Here is a 14,942-nt window from a genome sequence, read left to right as displayed (position 1 = left end):
CCCCGCACTGAAGCGCAGCACCGAGCAGGATGCTGGATGCAGGATGCTCCAGGTCCCCATGGAGCCCCATCCCATCTGCGACCTCGGGACGCAGCAGCTGCACAGCACTGCTCTGCTCCTTCCAACCCAGGGCGCAGACACAGCTCCTGATCGCTCACACCCACAGCGACTGCCCTAAGTTAAAAAATAAAAGTAGAACTTCTCTTTTGTCAAGGTTATCGTTAGGATTTATTGATACGAGAGAAACTCCGTATGTCAGTGCGTCAGCGGAGGAACTGATGTTACATAGGGACAGGTGGTGTTACAGCATTCCAGAACCTCAGAACTCACAAACACACAGCACACACAGCTACGGTTGTACATTTTCTGGGGTGGGATGGAAACACTCCAGGAGAAGCACGGGGTGCCCTGCCAGCACAGCACTGTGCACGCAGCCACGCCGGGTGCAGGTTTCCCTGTCAGTCCAACAGCCACAGCCATTCTCTTAGAAGCACTCTGGCATTCCCTCTGCAGCAGTGCCCTTGCAGGGCTGGCAGTGCAGCACACGTTGCATCTGGCCAAGGTGGGAGTTATCCTCAATCTTTATTGGAAATGCACTGGACTGGATGCTGCTTTCAGAAGTGCTGGACTCACACCTTGTCCCAGTTTATGAAACGTTCCCTTTGGTCCTTAAGATCCGGCTAAACAACTACAGAGGGAACGGCAGAGTGTCCCCAAACCTGACAAACCCACAACAGATTTAGTGTAGAAACAAGTGAAATCCTGCAACCCTTCAGAGCCCTACGAAATCCCCCAGAGAACCAAGCACTGGAGAAACAGCTGAAAACCAACCCCAGTTTGATGAGAAGCTGCCACGCGCTGCGCAGGGAGCAGCCAAAGCAAAGGGAGCTCATCCTGAGCACAGCTGGGGGTCTGTGCCCCACAGATGACAGCCAGCTCCATCCCATGGGCCGCAGGGCTCCAGCCTGCTGTCAGCACCAACAAACAGGGCTGTGAGGAAGGGCCAGAAACCTCTCAGCAGGTGTGTGCACACGTGGAGCAGGGCCGGAGCTGCTCTGCCCCCTTTCCTCCCCCGTGAGCTGTGACATCGAGGGTTCTGCTCTCAGCCATTGGCTTTCACCAAATCTAAGTTCCCTCTGCACGTGTAACAGCGTCGACTTAGAGATCTCATATTAATGGGTACTTATACAGGATTAATTGCACATCAGTCCATTGTGGCTACAAGTTCATTAGGCTAATGAATCTACATAGTGACAGTAGTACAGTATCAGCTACTTTTCAATACAAACTCCCTACCCTAGCCTTAATTTGCAGGTCAGAAGATCACAGTGACCTTCCTATGACCTTTAACATTCATTTTTTTAATTTTTTTTTTTTTTCTAGAAAAAAAAAAATCCAGTGTGGGGAAAAAAACGCACATATGTAACCAAAGCAGTGCTTAACAACCACAGGAAAAAAGAACGTGCTCTTGGGCTCCTCTATCAGCATCCTCTGCAGACCCTGATAGCGCCGCTCCCGAAGGGTTGCTAATCCAGCTCTGTCAGCCCTCAGGTCCCTAAACGTTTCCTAGCTCTGTCAGCCATAGTTTCTCACTACATGTATTGTCTGCAGCAAGAGCCTACAGAAACACTTGCTAATGTGCACAAGACTTCCATTTGACTGAATGGAACAGTTTGAGAAGACTGAAGTCTTTACTTCTAGAATCTGTCCTGGCCTCCCGGCAGCTTCCATTCCAACCAGGAGAGCCACAGCCCAGCAAAGTGGGATGCATTCATTTTTCCCAAAGGTGTACGGGCGTCGACTAAAACCCCTCTCACAGTATTCCCAGGAAATGATTCAGAAGAGGAGATGATTTTTCAACCACACGAGATCCTCTGGTCCTGCACGTGTCAGCCCATGGCCAATAGAACCAGCAGCTGCCATGGACGTCTCCATTTCAGTACGCAACAGTCAAGGGAGCAGAGCTGGGTGCCCTGGCTGCCCCCCAGGGACACGCAGTCACTCTGTTCCCATCAGTCTGTCTCTTTTGCTGGAGTCAAATGTTTGATTCCATTTGTTCTAGCAGGAAGTGGTGAATCATGTCGAAAGTGGGACGATCTTTTATGTCCCTGCTCCAGCATTTCAGCATCAGGTCAAACACGGGGTTAGGACATAGAGGAGTTTGGGACAGATAGATCTGAAACGAAGAACAAAACGCAGAGCAAGTTGAGTGCTGGGTCCTTAACAGGATGGAACCTTGACCAAGTTAAGACCACAGGACAGCTTCAGCCCAGACAAGACAGCAGTCATGCAATACTGGAGATCCATCCAAGGTGAGTACAGCAGTGAAGTGTGGATGGAACTGTGACAGCAGCTGGCACAGCCCTGCAGAGCACTGCCAGCTCGTGCCATGAGCTGCTCACAGAGCTGCCCGCTGCCCAGGGAAGCACAAATGCTCCAGGAGGATCGGATGGGCGCAAACACAAACCAAAACCAATGCACCACAATGAAATCCAAATACTTCCACTCACCGTAGACAACCCATGAGGCTTTCTAAGCATCGTGACAGCTTGTTAGCAGAGAAGAAAAAACACCTTTTAGAGCTTATCTAAAGTACAGGTTGGCAGACTTACAATCTTTCCTCCATTTCAATACAGTGACCTTTTAGACTCTTCACCTAAGCCATTAATAATCTGGGAGACAACAAATAAAACCTTGCATTATTTTACTTCCCTTTAATCCCTCAACTTTCGGTACTCAATGTGAGTTTTGGGAGAACAAGCAACTGTACATCAACTCTGTTGGAGCACAGCCACCCCTGGCGGTGCTCATATGCTCTATTTACCACCCTCACTGATCTATCTATTGAAGGACACAAAGGCAGCAGCAGTGGGCTGAACAGTCCTGCCTGGAACCAGACGATAATGACATAGAGAAGCCCTTCAGCAGTTAGAGCTCAGCATGGATGGAGATATGGAGGTGTATTCTAACCCCTGCACAATAACAGTTCCTCCCTCCCCACCTCTGTAAGTGTCTGTTTGTCTTTCAGAGAAAACACAAATGGAAGAAAGATCTGACAAAGTCTGAGAGCAAAAAAGTTGTGCAGGAGAGCTCAGAAAAGCTAAGGAGGTCAGGGCATCAAAGGCAGCCTGGAACACAGGTGATTTATGACATGGAAGAAGCTGGACAGGCCAGGAGGTTCTTCCAGTGGGACACCAGGAGGGGAAAGGCAGTCCCATGGGCTGCACAAAGGGCAGGAGAGGCTGGACACGCTTGATAAGAAGAGCGATAGAAGCAAGAACTTCTGCAGATGATGTGAGAGCAGCAGGAAGGCCCTGGGATCCACTTGGCTGTGACAGGGACAAGAGAAGAAAGGAAAGGTCGCATTTGCTTTCTTACCTGCCTGCCCTGGCTCCTGAAGAACTCCCCTGTGTTCTCAATGACTTGCTCATCTGAGAGGAGGCTGTAAGGCTGCTCCTTGCACAGTATGAACATCTCCCACAGGGTGACCCCGAACGCCCAGACATCACTGGCTGTGGTGAATTTGCCCTGTGAACAGAAAGTCAGTCCTGTTTGCACACAGCACTCATCTGGCAAAAAACCATTTCCATCTGCTCTCTCTCATCACAGGGATCCACACCTGGGAAAGCACTCTCCACAGACAGCAGGGCAGCCAACGTGCTCTAAGCAATGCACAAAGGGGCTGAAGCACAACACTGCTGCTTTGCAGGGCAACAACAGCACATCTCTGTGGACTCACAGGACAGCTTTAGGGAGGTGAGTCTCTCACTGGGGCAAACCTCTTGAAACAGGGAGCGAGTCTCAGAGAAAGGGTCTGCCATTTCTCCTGGTGACATCTGCATTTGCCTCCAGCTGTAGCAAAACGCTGTGTGCTGGGGCAGGGAGGTGACAGCTGCCACCCATTGCCACCCAAAACACAGCACTGCAGCACAGAAAGGCCTCTGAACAGGAAGCAAAGCCCTAGGGGTGAAGGCAGAGCTGACTCTTAGGCCAGGATAATTCTGATCTTTGCACACGTGTAAGTTGGTGACAGTCTGCTCCCTGCCCCTGCTTTCTGTCTTTAAAAACAAAAAGTGCCCAAACTGGATTTGTTTGGAACAATATGTTTCTGAAGAAGCAAAAAGAAGCCAAAGACTACTCACAAAAATCACAGACAACAATTGGGGCTGGAGGGCAGCTTTGTCAGCAAGCAGCCAAGATTGCCCAGGCTTAGCCAGCAACCCCAGCAGCCTGCAAACGTTTGGAAGGTACTCACACAAGGAAGGAGGGAAGTGTCTTACAGTTTAGATGAAGCTGCAGCCAGAAGGAGAAGCTAAACTTAAAAAAGCTTGGGGCCATCAGCCTTTATGGCAGCCATGACTACAATTCTCCTGTGTACTCAGAGGGGGTGCTGTAAGAAAGTGTAACTGCATGATTAGGGTTAAGCTAGTGTGAACTAGCTTGAGAAAGAGATTGGGCTGATTATTGAGGAACTTCCCCTAGAATGGACGTGCTCAGGCTGTTACACAGGCTCCTGAAGGCAGCCAGCAGGACAAAATCAACACAAAATCAATGCCCAGCCTCAAGCAGCAGAGGCTCATCAGGTTTCATTCCTGCCCCTCCGGGCTTCAGAGCTGGGGAAGCAGCACAGAACAGCAACTTGCTTGTGATTGCAGCAGGAATCCTGAATGCCAGGCACAGAGCAGCACAGATTATCTGGAGCCTAAGTGCTGCATTTGCAAGGACAGCCCTCCTTCCCAGCCCAACGTAACCTCACAGACATCTCACCAGGCCATCTGCAGCCACCTGTAAAGACTGTCCTAAGTCCACTCGCTAACTGAGGGCACACAGAGAACCAGATGGGATGCTTTCAGGCAGTGCCTACCAGGAGGATGCTTTCCCAGGCCATCCAGCGGATGGGCAGCACCGCCCTGCCCTGGATGCGGTAATAATCCCCGCTGTACAGATTCCTGCTCATGCCAAAGTCTGCGATCTTGATGGTGTAGTTGTTGCCCACCAGGCAGTTGCGAGTTGCCAGATCTCTGTGCACGAAGTTCAGAGATGCTAAATACTTCATTCCAGAGGCAATCTGGGTGGCCATGTAGAGCAGGTTAGAGTAGCTGCAATAGAAGATGACAGAACACAGGCAATCAATGCAGTTCCTTGCACTCGGTCCTTGCCTGACATTCCCTACTGCTTGGCTTTGCACTGGATATACTATGGGGACCTGTTGTTTTTTTGCAATACCAGTGAAACTGAACTGTCCCAATTCCAGGGCACTGACAGCCCAACCTGCCAGGCTAGGACAGGCTCCTGAGCTGTCCCTGAAATTCATGGCTGTAAGAATTTGACATCCCTTACACATTTAATACCAAGCATTAATATCAAGAGTTTCAAAGGGCTTATGCAGCAAAGCAATAATTCTCAGAGTGCCAGCGAAAATTAAGCTGCACAGACTCAGAATTTCAAGTCTTAAGAAGTGCTCAGCTCACTATTTCAAACCACTGCTATCACATATTAACAGAAGCACGTGAAACATTGAAGACAGCTTACATTTAATATTACCAACATGTCAACCAAAGCATTTTGTTATAATTTCAATTTGCCCACCACCAAAATGAAGGCAGCATGAACAAAGTCATGTGATGCACAGAATCTGGACCATCTGACTCTCAGAATTCTTCACACCCCAGCAGTTGTGATGCTCAGCTGCTTCTCACTGTGCTCAAGCACTTCAAGTAAACAAGCATTTGTCAAAACAAATCTAAAAACTGTTCACAATCGTTATTTTTCTGCTGAAGCTCAGGAAAAAAGCCTTACCTCTCGTTGTGCTCTGGTGGCAGTGAGGAAAGCATTACCACAGAATCACCTGAGTTGGAAGGAACCTTAAAGGTCCCCTGTTGTCACGTTATCTGAATGATAACAGCACCACTCATAACAATACATCTGACCTACCTGCCAATAGCTGAGCCATCACTGCAGAGCTGGGAGGCAGCCCTTCTGCCCTGAGGGGCCGCCACCCCTTCCCTGCCACTGCAGTGGTCACCACAGCTCAGCCAGGTGACAGCTGACCCCGTCCCACTGCCAGCTCAATGCTTCTGACCTGGGTGGACCCACTGTGCTCCCAGAGAAGGAACTCAGCCACCCTGCATACCTCACTCACGTGGCTGCTGGCTTCCTGCTTCGGAGCAGGCAGAGACTCCCAGCCTTCTCCCCTCCCCTCATTGGGTGCCTCATGCTTGGGGCTGCTTCTCTTTCAGTTCAAGGCACCCAATGCCCCAGCCCACCTGCTTTCTGGCAGGTCTTATCAGCAGCTATCTACTGGCTCCCTGCCCCCCTATGCAGCAAGCTCTGCAGTGCATGGTGCATGCAGTGCTGCATACAGAGAGGGATGGGAAACTTCTCACTCATCTTCATGATTTGTTAAACAGCCAGACAGCAGGAAGGTGCATCTCAAACACAAAAGAAGCTGCAGGGACAGCTGGAACTTGCTGTGTCAATCAGACACCCACAGGAACTGGCAGAGACACAAGACGCACTCTTTGGCAGTGGGATTCATTTCACTATCAGTAACCAGCTCCTATGGAGACAGACATCTGAGCTGGTCACACAGGCGTCCCTCAGCATGAAACTGTCGGGCTGAAAGGGACAAAAGGAGTGGGTGAAGGATCAGCTGGAAAAGGAAGAAAACCTGATGGGTAGGGCCAAGTAATGGAAAGCAGGGAAGAACACTGAATGCTGGTGCTAAAGTCAGGTGAGAGGTGAGCAGAAGAAGAAAGACTGTTTGAGACTACAGCCTGAAAAAAAAAGCCTCAGCTGTAAAGGCAAAAGCTGTTTCAAAAGTGAGGAATGGACAGGAGACTGAAGAGAGCTGGAATGTGTCTGCAAAGCCATCCTACAGCAGTTCTGATTGTGACAACTCCTCACAATGTCTGCTTAACATCCCACAGCAGGAGCACTGACCACTGCCAGCTGTGGCAGCAACCAAGCTGTTGTCTTCTAGATCCTGTAAGACACAACCACCTCCCCTTCAGGCTGCCCACAGAGCTTGCTCTGCCTTGCCCTTCAACTGTAAATAAACCCATTCCTCTGCGGGTGAAAATGCCCAAGGCAGAGCAATGCAGGGAGCTCTGGTCAGAGGGCTCCTTTTCCAAGCACAGTGCACCTCTTGTCCCTGAGGGAAGGACTTTCCAGTAGCAGAGGTGTCTTCATGCCAATCCTTCCACAGAGGAGGGAGGTAAGAGTCCCCACAGACAAAACCATCTTCTCTGCCAGAGCACTGTTTTTCTTCTTTGCCAGATGAAATCTTTCCTTAATGAAGCTCCACACTCAGCTCTCTGTAGGTAATATTGTTCAGGCATCCAGAGAATGTACAAAACATCCTGAAAGCCCGAGAGCAATTCCTGACTTTATCCCAAAACTCTATCTGCAATGCAAGTGGCCTGCTGCTGAATGAATGCTTGATGCAACCTCACTAATGCAAAACCAGAAGAGCCCACACTCAGGGACACTTCATGGGAACAGAGATCTCTGCAGGCCTCAAGAACAGCATCCTCTGCAAAGTGAAATCAGTGCCCACAGTTCGTGCTGGGGCCAGGCTGGAAGGTACAGAAGGAGCTGGTAGCTCTGTGTTGCAGACTGAGCCGAAGTACAGGCAGCTCCTCTTACCTGACACAGGGAATGTTGTTTGAAATTGCAAATTTGCTGTAGATTTCCCTCTGCGACAGGAACTGATTGAGGTCCCCGTTTTCCATGTATTCTGTAATCATGCACAGCGGGTCGTCGTGCACACACACCCCCAGAAGCCGGATGATATTTGGGTTCTTCAGCCGAGACATTATCTTGATCTCTTTCAGGAAATCATTTCTTGTGAAACAGAAAACAGAGATTTGAATCCTAAGCTATTCCTCTGCCTAAGGAAAACACAAGCAGCAGGTAAGGAAATCCCTGACCAGAGATATTTACACATCTGCACACAGTGAGTTTGAAAGCTGGTTCTGGCCTCGCGTGCAGCATCCACCCCTTCCCCAGAAAAGGGAATTAATACAGTATTTCAGTTTGATGTTGTTTCTTCCCACCCTCAGCTCTTTGACTGCATCCTTACACAGACACAAAGCACACACCAAGGCCTCTCTCACAGAGGTCATCAGGGTTAACCCACGTGAAGCTGTTGCTTGGGGAGTATTTGCTTTCCTTCTCAGGTGGTTGGCACTGTGGATGTGCTTACCTGGCTGTTTTGTTGACATCTGATCTCAGCATCTTCACTGCTACAAGAACTGGCTGGTGAGTGAATTCTGTGGAAGGGACCCCCAGGAACTCCAGCAGCCCATCAGCCTCACAAAGATGCACCTGCAGGGCAGAAAGCAGGGCCAACTATGAGAGTGCAAGCAGAAGACAAGAGGAAAACAATCTTACACTGAGGTCATCGTTTGCTCACCACTGGCAGAACGACCAAGTGAATGATCTGATAGAAGTGATGTGGTTCTGATGACAAACAGCCCATGGGTTGGCCCGAGATTCTGGACTACACCACAAAGCCCATAAGCAGACATGGACTGCAGACTAATGGGCTCCCAGTTTACTCCACAGACGCAGACCACTGGTGCAGTGCATAACTAAGTGGGGGTCAACCTGCCTAGCAAGCACTAGAGATGCTCAGGAAGCCCCTATGCCTGGGGTTGTCTGCTTTGTGCTGCACCTGCACACAAACACTGCAGGCTGTAGCACACTGGGTATGTACAGCTTATGCACAGCACGTACAGAACTGTCCTGCAGCCTGACCTCTGAACTGAGGAGCATCCAGAAATCACAGACAGCTCTCCAGAGTCCTTCAATTCCAGAAAAAAAAGGGAGAAATGCACGTGTGTCATGGTTTGAACACATCACCTATTAGTGCAACCAGAGGTGAACGCTCTGAGGAAAGCACTGAATTCAGGGTCTGTTCAGATAAATAAATGAAGAGCCACATGAAAATACTGCCAGGATTGTATAAAAAAAGATGGAGGAAAGGGTGCAACAAAACACCTGCTTGAGGATTTCTCAGAATGCACATTCAAGAGGAGAAGTGGACAAACATTGCTGTTTGTGAGTGTGCAGGATAGGCAAAAGGAAGGGAGCAGACTGGATTTGCTTGCAGCAGTAATGAAACATAATGGGAGATTAGTTTTATATGAAGAATGCAGCAAGAACTTATGCAAGAAGCAAGTGAATAGCAAATGGAAACAGCACAGAAAATGGACAGGCCTACAAATCAGAAACAGAAGTGCAAAGAAGCTGCTGCAGTTACATGGAGAGTGAAATCTCATGGTCAAAGAACAGTTGTGAGATTCATTCTCATCTAATTCTGGAAGTCTAGCAACACGAAGCAGAGACCAGACGTAAAAGCCAGCAGTAAGAAAAAGAGCCGTGGTACCAAGGGCCTGTATTGAAAGTGCAGGTAAGAGTGTCACTGTTTCCAGAAAGCTGATGGGTAACAACAGAAATAAATGGCTTGGGAATTGCAGAAGCTCTGGGTGGAGTGAAAAATGCATGGATGAGCCATGCTGCCAGAAGCAAAACTGCACACTAAGGCAGAGCAGCAGAGCAGAGCTTACAATGGTGAGCAGTTTGGTAAGATTAGGTTGGTGAGATGGAGAGAAAGAAGAACTGTGATGCAGCACATCTGCAGAACTGAGGGGAAGAGCCTGTGATGTCAGGAAAGAAACAGGCCATGAATCAAACTCCAAGGAAAAGGGGATGGAGAACCTGGCTGCTGCTGATCAACAACAGAAAGGAGAAAGCTTTAACAGTTATTTAAAGGAAAGGAATCAGTAGGAAGGAGAAACCTGAAGCAAAATAGTGAGGAAAATCCTCACATTTTTGGAACGCAAGCCAGGACAGGGCAGGATCCATGCCACAGCAGTGGCTGACTGCCAGGTGAAGGAGATTGAGGATGCCAGCACCTTTCCAATAGAGAGATCCAGACAGAAGTGAGGGGGACAAGGGAAAAGGGCTGTGCTTTGCCAAAATGTAGCAAACAGAATTTCTGAGTGAGGAAAAGCTGGGGAGGATAGAGACACAGGTGAAGAGCAGGACAGAGTGAGGGGAACACGTGGCTTAGTATGGAACCAAAGCAGGGAGAGAAGAAAAAGCCAGAAACATAGAGAGCTCAAAAGGAGCCCAAGGAACAAAGACAGTGCTTGGCAGATGCCAGATGTGTGCATCATGCTGCCTGGGGCTTCCAAGGCAAACTGGGACTTGAGCAAGAAGCGACGCCAGAAAATATGTGAGGGCACCACAAAGCCTGGGCAATGTCTGCCTCGGCCAGGGCCAGCATGCAGAGCCCCATCAGAACCAACACCTGCTCATGTGAAAACTGTTTTCACCCAGAGTGAATCTGGCTCAGCTGGAGTCAGTGACATACAGTCACATGCCTACAGGTGAGGGACAGCACACGTTTGAGATCTCTGTGGAAGGGCATGAAGCAGCCTGAACTCACACTGCCAGGCCTTTCCTGCAGGTCATAAACAGGGACACAGACAGCAGGCAAAGTTTGCCTGCTATGAAAGATTCCTGTGTGGCACTGGGCTGCAGCCTTGCAGGGACAGAATAGGGCTCTCCACAATAACAGCACCCCGGTCTAAAGGAAACTGTCCCTTTCCATGACAGGGGTTTGGAATTAGATGATCTTTAAGGTCCTTTTCAGCCCAAACCAACAGCAAAAGCATGTAGTAAGTAATACACCATCTTGCAGGTATCCCAGTCCCCAAGGACAAAGTCATGCCAGAGTGCAACTGAGAGGATTCGTTGTGCCAGACATCTCCTTTCTTCTAGAGAAAGCACGGAAGAGAATGGCTGTACCTCTCCAAACTGTCCTTCTCCCAGCTTCTCCTTGAGTCGTAGCTGCTGCCGTGGGAATTCACCAACAGAGATGTCCTTCTTGGTAAGGGAATCCACTGTGAGGGCTGGGACTGCATACATGTTGTTTCCTGTCACGCCTTGCAGATGAACGATGTCTGTTTCAGCATAGTGAGGAACATTGTTCTGAAAGCCTTGGTGAGGGGTGGACTTGGTCAGGTCAGGCTCAGCGTAGTCCCCACTGCACACTGGGGAGAAAGCAAAGACAGGTTGAGTCAGACTCTGGCTCCCTTAAAACCAGCATGGCTGGCTTCCACTCCTGAATCCTGCAAACCTCTGGGAATCCAGCTTAGCTGCGTGCATGTTAACCTCACAGCAATGTGCCAACCTAGATGGAAGGCTGCTTCGTTTCAACTAGGGCTTAAACCAGAACAAACTGCACTTCTGCAAGTTCCACAACAAACAGTCGTGAGTTACATGTGAACTGGTGTTCATCAGCTCCCTGCTCTACCCAGCTGGGAGAGCAAAAATTCTTGCCCAGACATGGAAGCACAAGCCCAAAGTGGTTACCTGTTTCTGATTCATCCTAAGTTTGATCTTTTTACTTGACAGGGAACGTTGCCTGCAACATGAGACTTGCTCTATATTCCTCTCTGGAGACTGGGGCCTCCATTTTCTCTGCAGTCTGATATCACACCACCTTATCTCTTCCAGCTCATTCACATAAATACCACGCAATAACTCTTTATAAACAACTCCCCGTACAGTCAGTTATTACACAGAACACGTGTCCTGCTTCATCCTGACTCAGTCCAAATCAATCTCCTCACGTAGCATAATGCTGGACCTCAGCAAGTTGTTGCTTGAGGAATGCAGCACTGCCCTTCCATCCCCTGAACAGCAGCACAGACACTGAGTACAAAAGCCTCTGGGAAATGCTCCCTTCTGTGCACATCCAAAAGCTCCCCAGGGGCTGGAAGCCAGCACACCACTGACAACCCTCTGCTGCATTTGCCTCTGCTTTTTCTAATGGAGTCTCCAAGAGCCCATGCTGCAGGAAGACGTGCTGAAGGCCTTCTCCTCCTCCTCCCCCAGGCAGTCTGGACAGCGTGGGAGCGCTGCAGTGACTCCATTGCCAAGGGGCTGATGAGACACGATGACTTGCTGCTGTGACTGCCAAAATCAGCTCCTCAAAAGATGACCTGGCTAACATAAACAATCTTTAGAGAGAACAATAAAAGGCCACCACCCTTCAGTGGGGGCTGGTGCTCCATCTGCCAATGTTACATACTAAAATGCTTCTGAGCTTCAAAATGCTGCCTTTCCAGTGCTGCACTGTATTAAAGACGACTACTCAGACATTTTAAAAACGTGAGGGAAATAATAAAAGAACAACTGCTTAACTTCTGGAGTCTGACGATTCCCTTACCTGAATCCTCTGCACTTTGGGATAGCTCTGGAAGCTTGTGGAGCAGCGTAGTCGGCTGGTGATATTCCAAATCCAGTGGAAAAGCACGTTCATAGGTGGGATTTGACTGGTGGATCTGGGTCTGGTTGTTGGCAATGGTGTAGCTGTAGAAGGAGAGGCGAACTGTGGCATCCTCCTCCAGGATTCGGCGTGGGGCCTTCAGAAAAGAGAGAAAGAAAAAGCTGCTGAGGTGGTGCTCAGTTTGAGTCGTGTACTGACTGCAACTGCCACTACAGATGTCTCCAGTGACATCTTGGACAGGGCCCCACACTGCCCTGCTGAGGGACCAAGGTTTTAGCTGCTAGAGGGAGCAGAGGAAACCCTGTGCTTTCCACAGAATTCAGAGCTCTTTAAGGGTTAATTCTTAGATCTGAACACGTGCCTGCAAAATAGCCCCACTGTATATATTACCTTTTCCAGCCTTTTTTGAACGTATTGCTTCCAAAGAATAATGATTATAATCAACAGGAGTAGAAGAATAATGGCCACAAGGCAGCCCACAAGGATGGAGGTATTGGAGTCATCTGCTTTCTCTCCTATCCAGGTGCTCGTTACAGAAGATGTGGTTTCTGCAAACAGAGAGGAATTAACAACCTGCCATCAGTAAAGCACAGGCTGTTACACATGCTGGCTAACTTCCATGAGATGGTGCCCCTTCCTACAGATGGGTATAGAAAAAACCTTAGATCACAGCTTCTCGAGTATTAACATCAGCTGTGTTCCCATTGTGCCCTGGTTAGCCACAGTATGAAGGCTCACAGCTAAGAACTGTGCAGAGAACTTCTGCAACCAAGCAGTGCTCTTAGCATCAGAACAAACTCCTTCGATGGGTCCATGTACTTTCAGAGTTTCACCAGTGGCACACGTGCACTCAGCCTACTTGCTCTGTGAGGCAGCATAGGGCAGCTGAGGGCAGGAGGCACAGCTTGGAGGACTGTAAGCTGCAGCCCTGTGTACGAGGGCAACAATCAGGCCATACCCAGACCTACAGAGAGGGAGAGACCACAACAGCTAGGATGTCACCCCCAACCCTCGAGCCCTTGACACAACGGAGTGACAGAAGCCCTTACCCCAGGTCCCCTCAGTAACGTTGTATGCTGTTTCCAGGGCATCTGTAGTGCTTGTGGCTGCCGTAACCAAAATAGGATTTACACTCTCCATGTCTGTGGGAGAGGAATGAAAACGTCAGTCCAACAAAATCTCTTTGCTCCTGCCAGCAGTCAGCGTAATCCCAAGCATGACCTCTGCCTTCCAGAGTGAGCCTGGGCTGAGACCCACACAGCAGATCCTGAGCTGAACTTCCCAGCCTGCCCAGCAGGAGCGTGCAGAGCCTGCACAGCCCTTACTTCCTAACCACAGCAAACTGCCACTGCACTGCATCCTTCCCTGAGCCTGGGCAGAAAGCTGGTACTAAAGCAAAGGCCTTTTGGCACCCATCTTTCTTCTTCTCCTTTTAGCATGATTATTTAGCATGATTAGCAGAATCATTGTACCAGGCTGCACCAAGAGCCTGCCAAGTCCCATGTGCAACAGGGAAGGCAGCCAGCAGGGGCTGCTATCAGCAAGATAAGGAACAAGCAGCAATTGGAGCAGTGCTTCCCTACGATTGTCCCCTCACAAGAAAACATCAGGGCAGAAAGCTGGAGCCACAACCTTTGTACATCAGTGACGGCTGCTTTCTTCAAGGCTCTGCCCACTCCCTGCCAGACCCTTTCAAACCACCTCATGGTACTGACTTCTGCTGCACAGTTACAACAAAAGTTTCAGGCTGCTGTGTTGTTTTTGCTTGTTTTTAATATATAAACCTGCAATCTGTTAACTTCCGTGCTAGCTATAGATGTAGTTCAATTATGCTTAGTGCAGGTAAAAATTGACCCCATGAACAGCATGCAACTACCTTAAAAAGAAATGCCCCACACTTTAATTTTTGCCCTGGTTGTGCATTTGCATACCTGCATCATTGACAGCTTGAAAAGCATCCTCTGTAGACCTGACTTTCCTATACATGCACTGCCCTCCCAACTCTCTGCTACCTCCTCCCCACTGCGCAGCCCCGCAGTGCCTTATGCTCACATGCTGCACCTGCACAGCATCCCTTCTGCTCTCCACCCTTCCCAAGATGTACTTGACTGCAGGAACACTCACCTGACTGAAAGGAGATCTCACTGATCATCATCCAGGTGTCAGCGAAGTAGAAGCGGCACAGCACGGCTTTGCCCACGTGCTGATTGAGGGGGACGGTCACAAACCTGGCGCTGGGATTTTTGTCATCCAACACCGTTGCCACACCAACGGGTTCAGGCTCCCAGTCTGCAATCAGACGTGGTTTGAACAGACACTCCACCTTCTGGAAGATCTTCACCCCCTTGGAAAACATGTTGTTGCAGTGCACCTGGCAAGGAGAACACAGCAGGAAAGAGGAATATTGTTGAAATAAAAAATTTAAGCCTCGTGGATTTCTGTTCATGAAGGTTTTCTGTTTCTAACATCTCTCTGTATGAATACTCTTAACCCAAAATAAATGATACAATAACAGCCAATTTTATCAGTGTTCAAAAGGCCCATATAAAAAAAATAAATCCAAGAAGCCTTGCACAATTTAAAGCTTCGTACACCAACTCTTCTTGGTCACAGACCCTGCAAGGGAAAAGCAAACTGT

At 49.2% G+C, this 14,942-nt stretch overlaps 1 protein-coding gene across 4 annotated transcripts in view; it reads right to left on the bottom strand.

Annotated features, from left to right (window-relative positions):
• Positions 1 to 210: 210 nt before the first annotated feature.
• The window catches only part of LOC125702587 (discoidin domain-containing receptor 2-like), a 50,725-nt gene continuing 35,993 nt past the window's right edge, over positions 211 to 14,942 (bottom strand). For 3 of the 4 annotated variants that reach the window (XM_048966057.1, XM_048966058.1, XM_048966056.1), the window contains exons 8-17: positions 14,429 to 14,675; positions 13,354 to 13,446; positions 12,695 to 12,852; positions 12,245 to 12,440; positions 10,819 to 11,063; positions 8,207 to 8,328; positions 7,648 to 7,845; positions 4,865 to 5,099; positions 3,379 to 3,528; positions 211 to 2,176 (exon numbers count right to left, since the gene is read on the bottom strand). In XM_048966057.1, coding sequence (XP_048822014.1) covers positions 2,036 to 2,176; positions 3,379 to 3,528; positions 4,865 to 5,099; positions 7,648 to 7,845; positions 8,207 to 8,328; positions 10,819 to 11,063; positions 12,245 to 12,440; positions 12,695 to 12,852; positions 13,354 to 13,446; positions 14,429 to 14,675 — 1,785 coding nt within the window. In that variant the 3' untranslated portion in view covers positions 211 to 2,035. Of the gene's footprint in view, positions 2,177 to 2,510; positions 2,549 to 3,378; positions 3,529 to 4,864; positions 5,100 to 7,647; positions 7,846 to 8,206; positions 8,329 to 10,818; positions 11,064 to 12,244; positions 12,441 to 12,694; positions 12,853 to 13,353; positions 13,447 to 14,428; positions 14,676 to 14,942 lie in introns of all 4 variants that reach the window. The other variant, XM_048966059.1, reaches the window with a different exon arrangement.

The sequence above is a fragment of the Lagopus muta genome, chromosome 19 (assembly GCF_023343835.1).
Source record: "Lagopus muta isolate bLagMut1 chromosome 19, bLagMut1 primary, whole genome shotgun sequence".
Taxonomy (NCBI): Eukaryota; Metazoa; Chordata; class Aves; order Galliformes; family Phasianidae; genus Lagopus; species Lagopus muta.
This window is presented reverse-complemented; position numbering and strand designations above follow the sequence as displayed.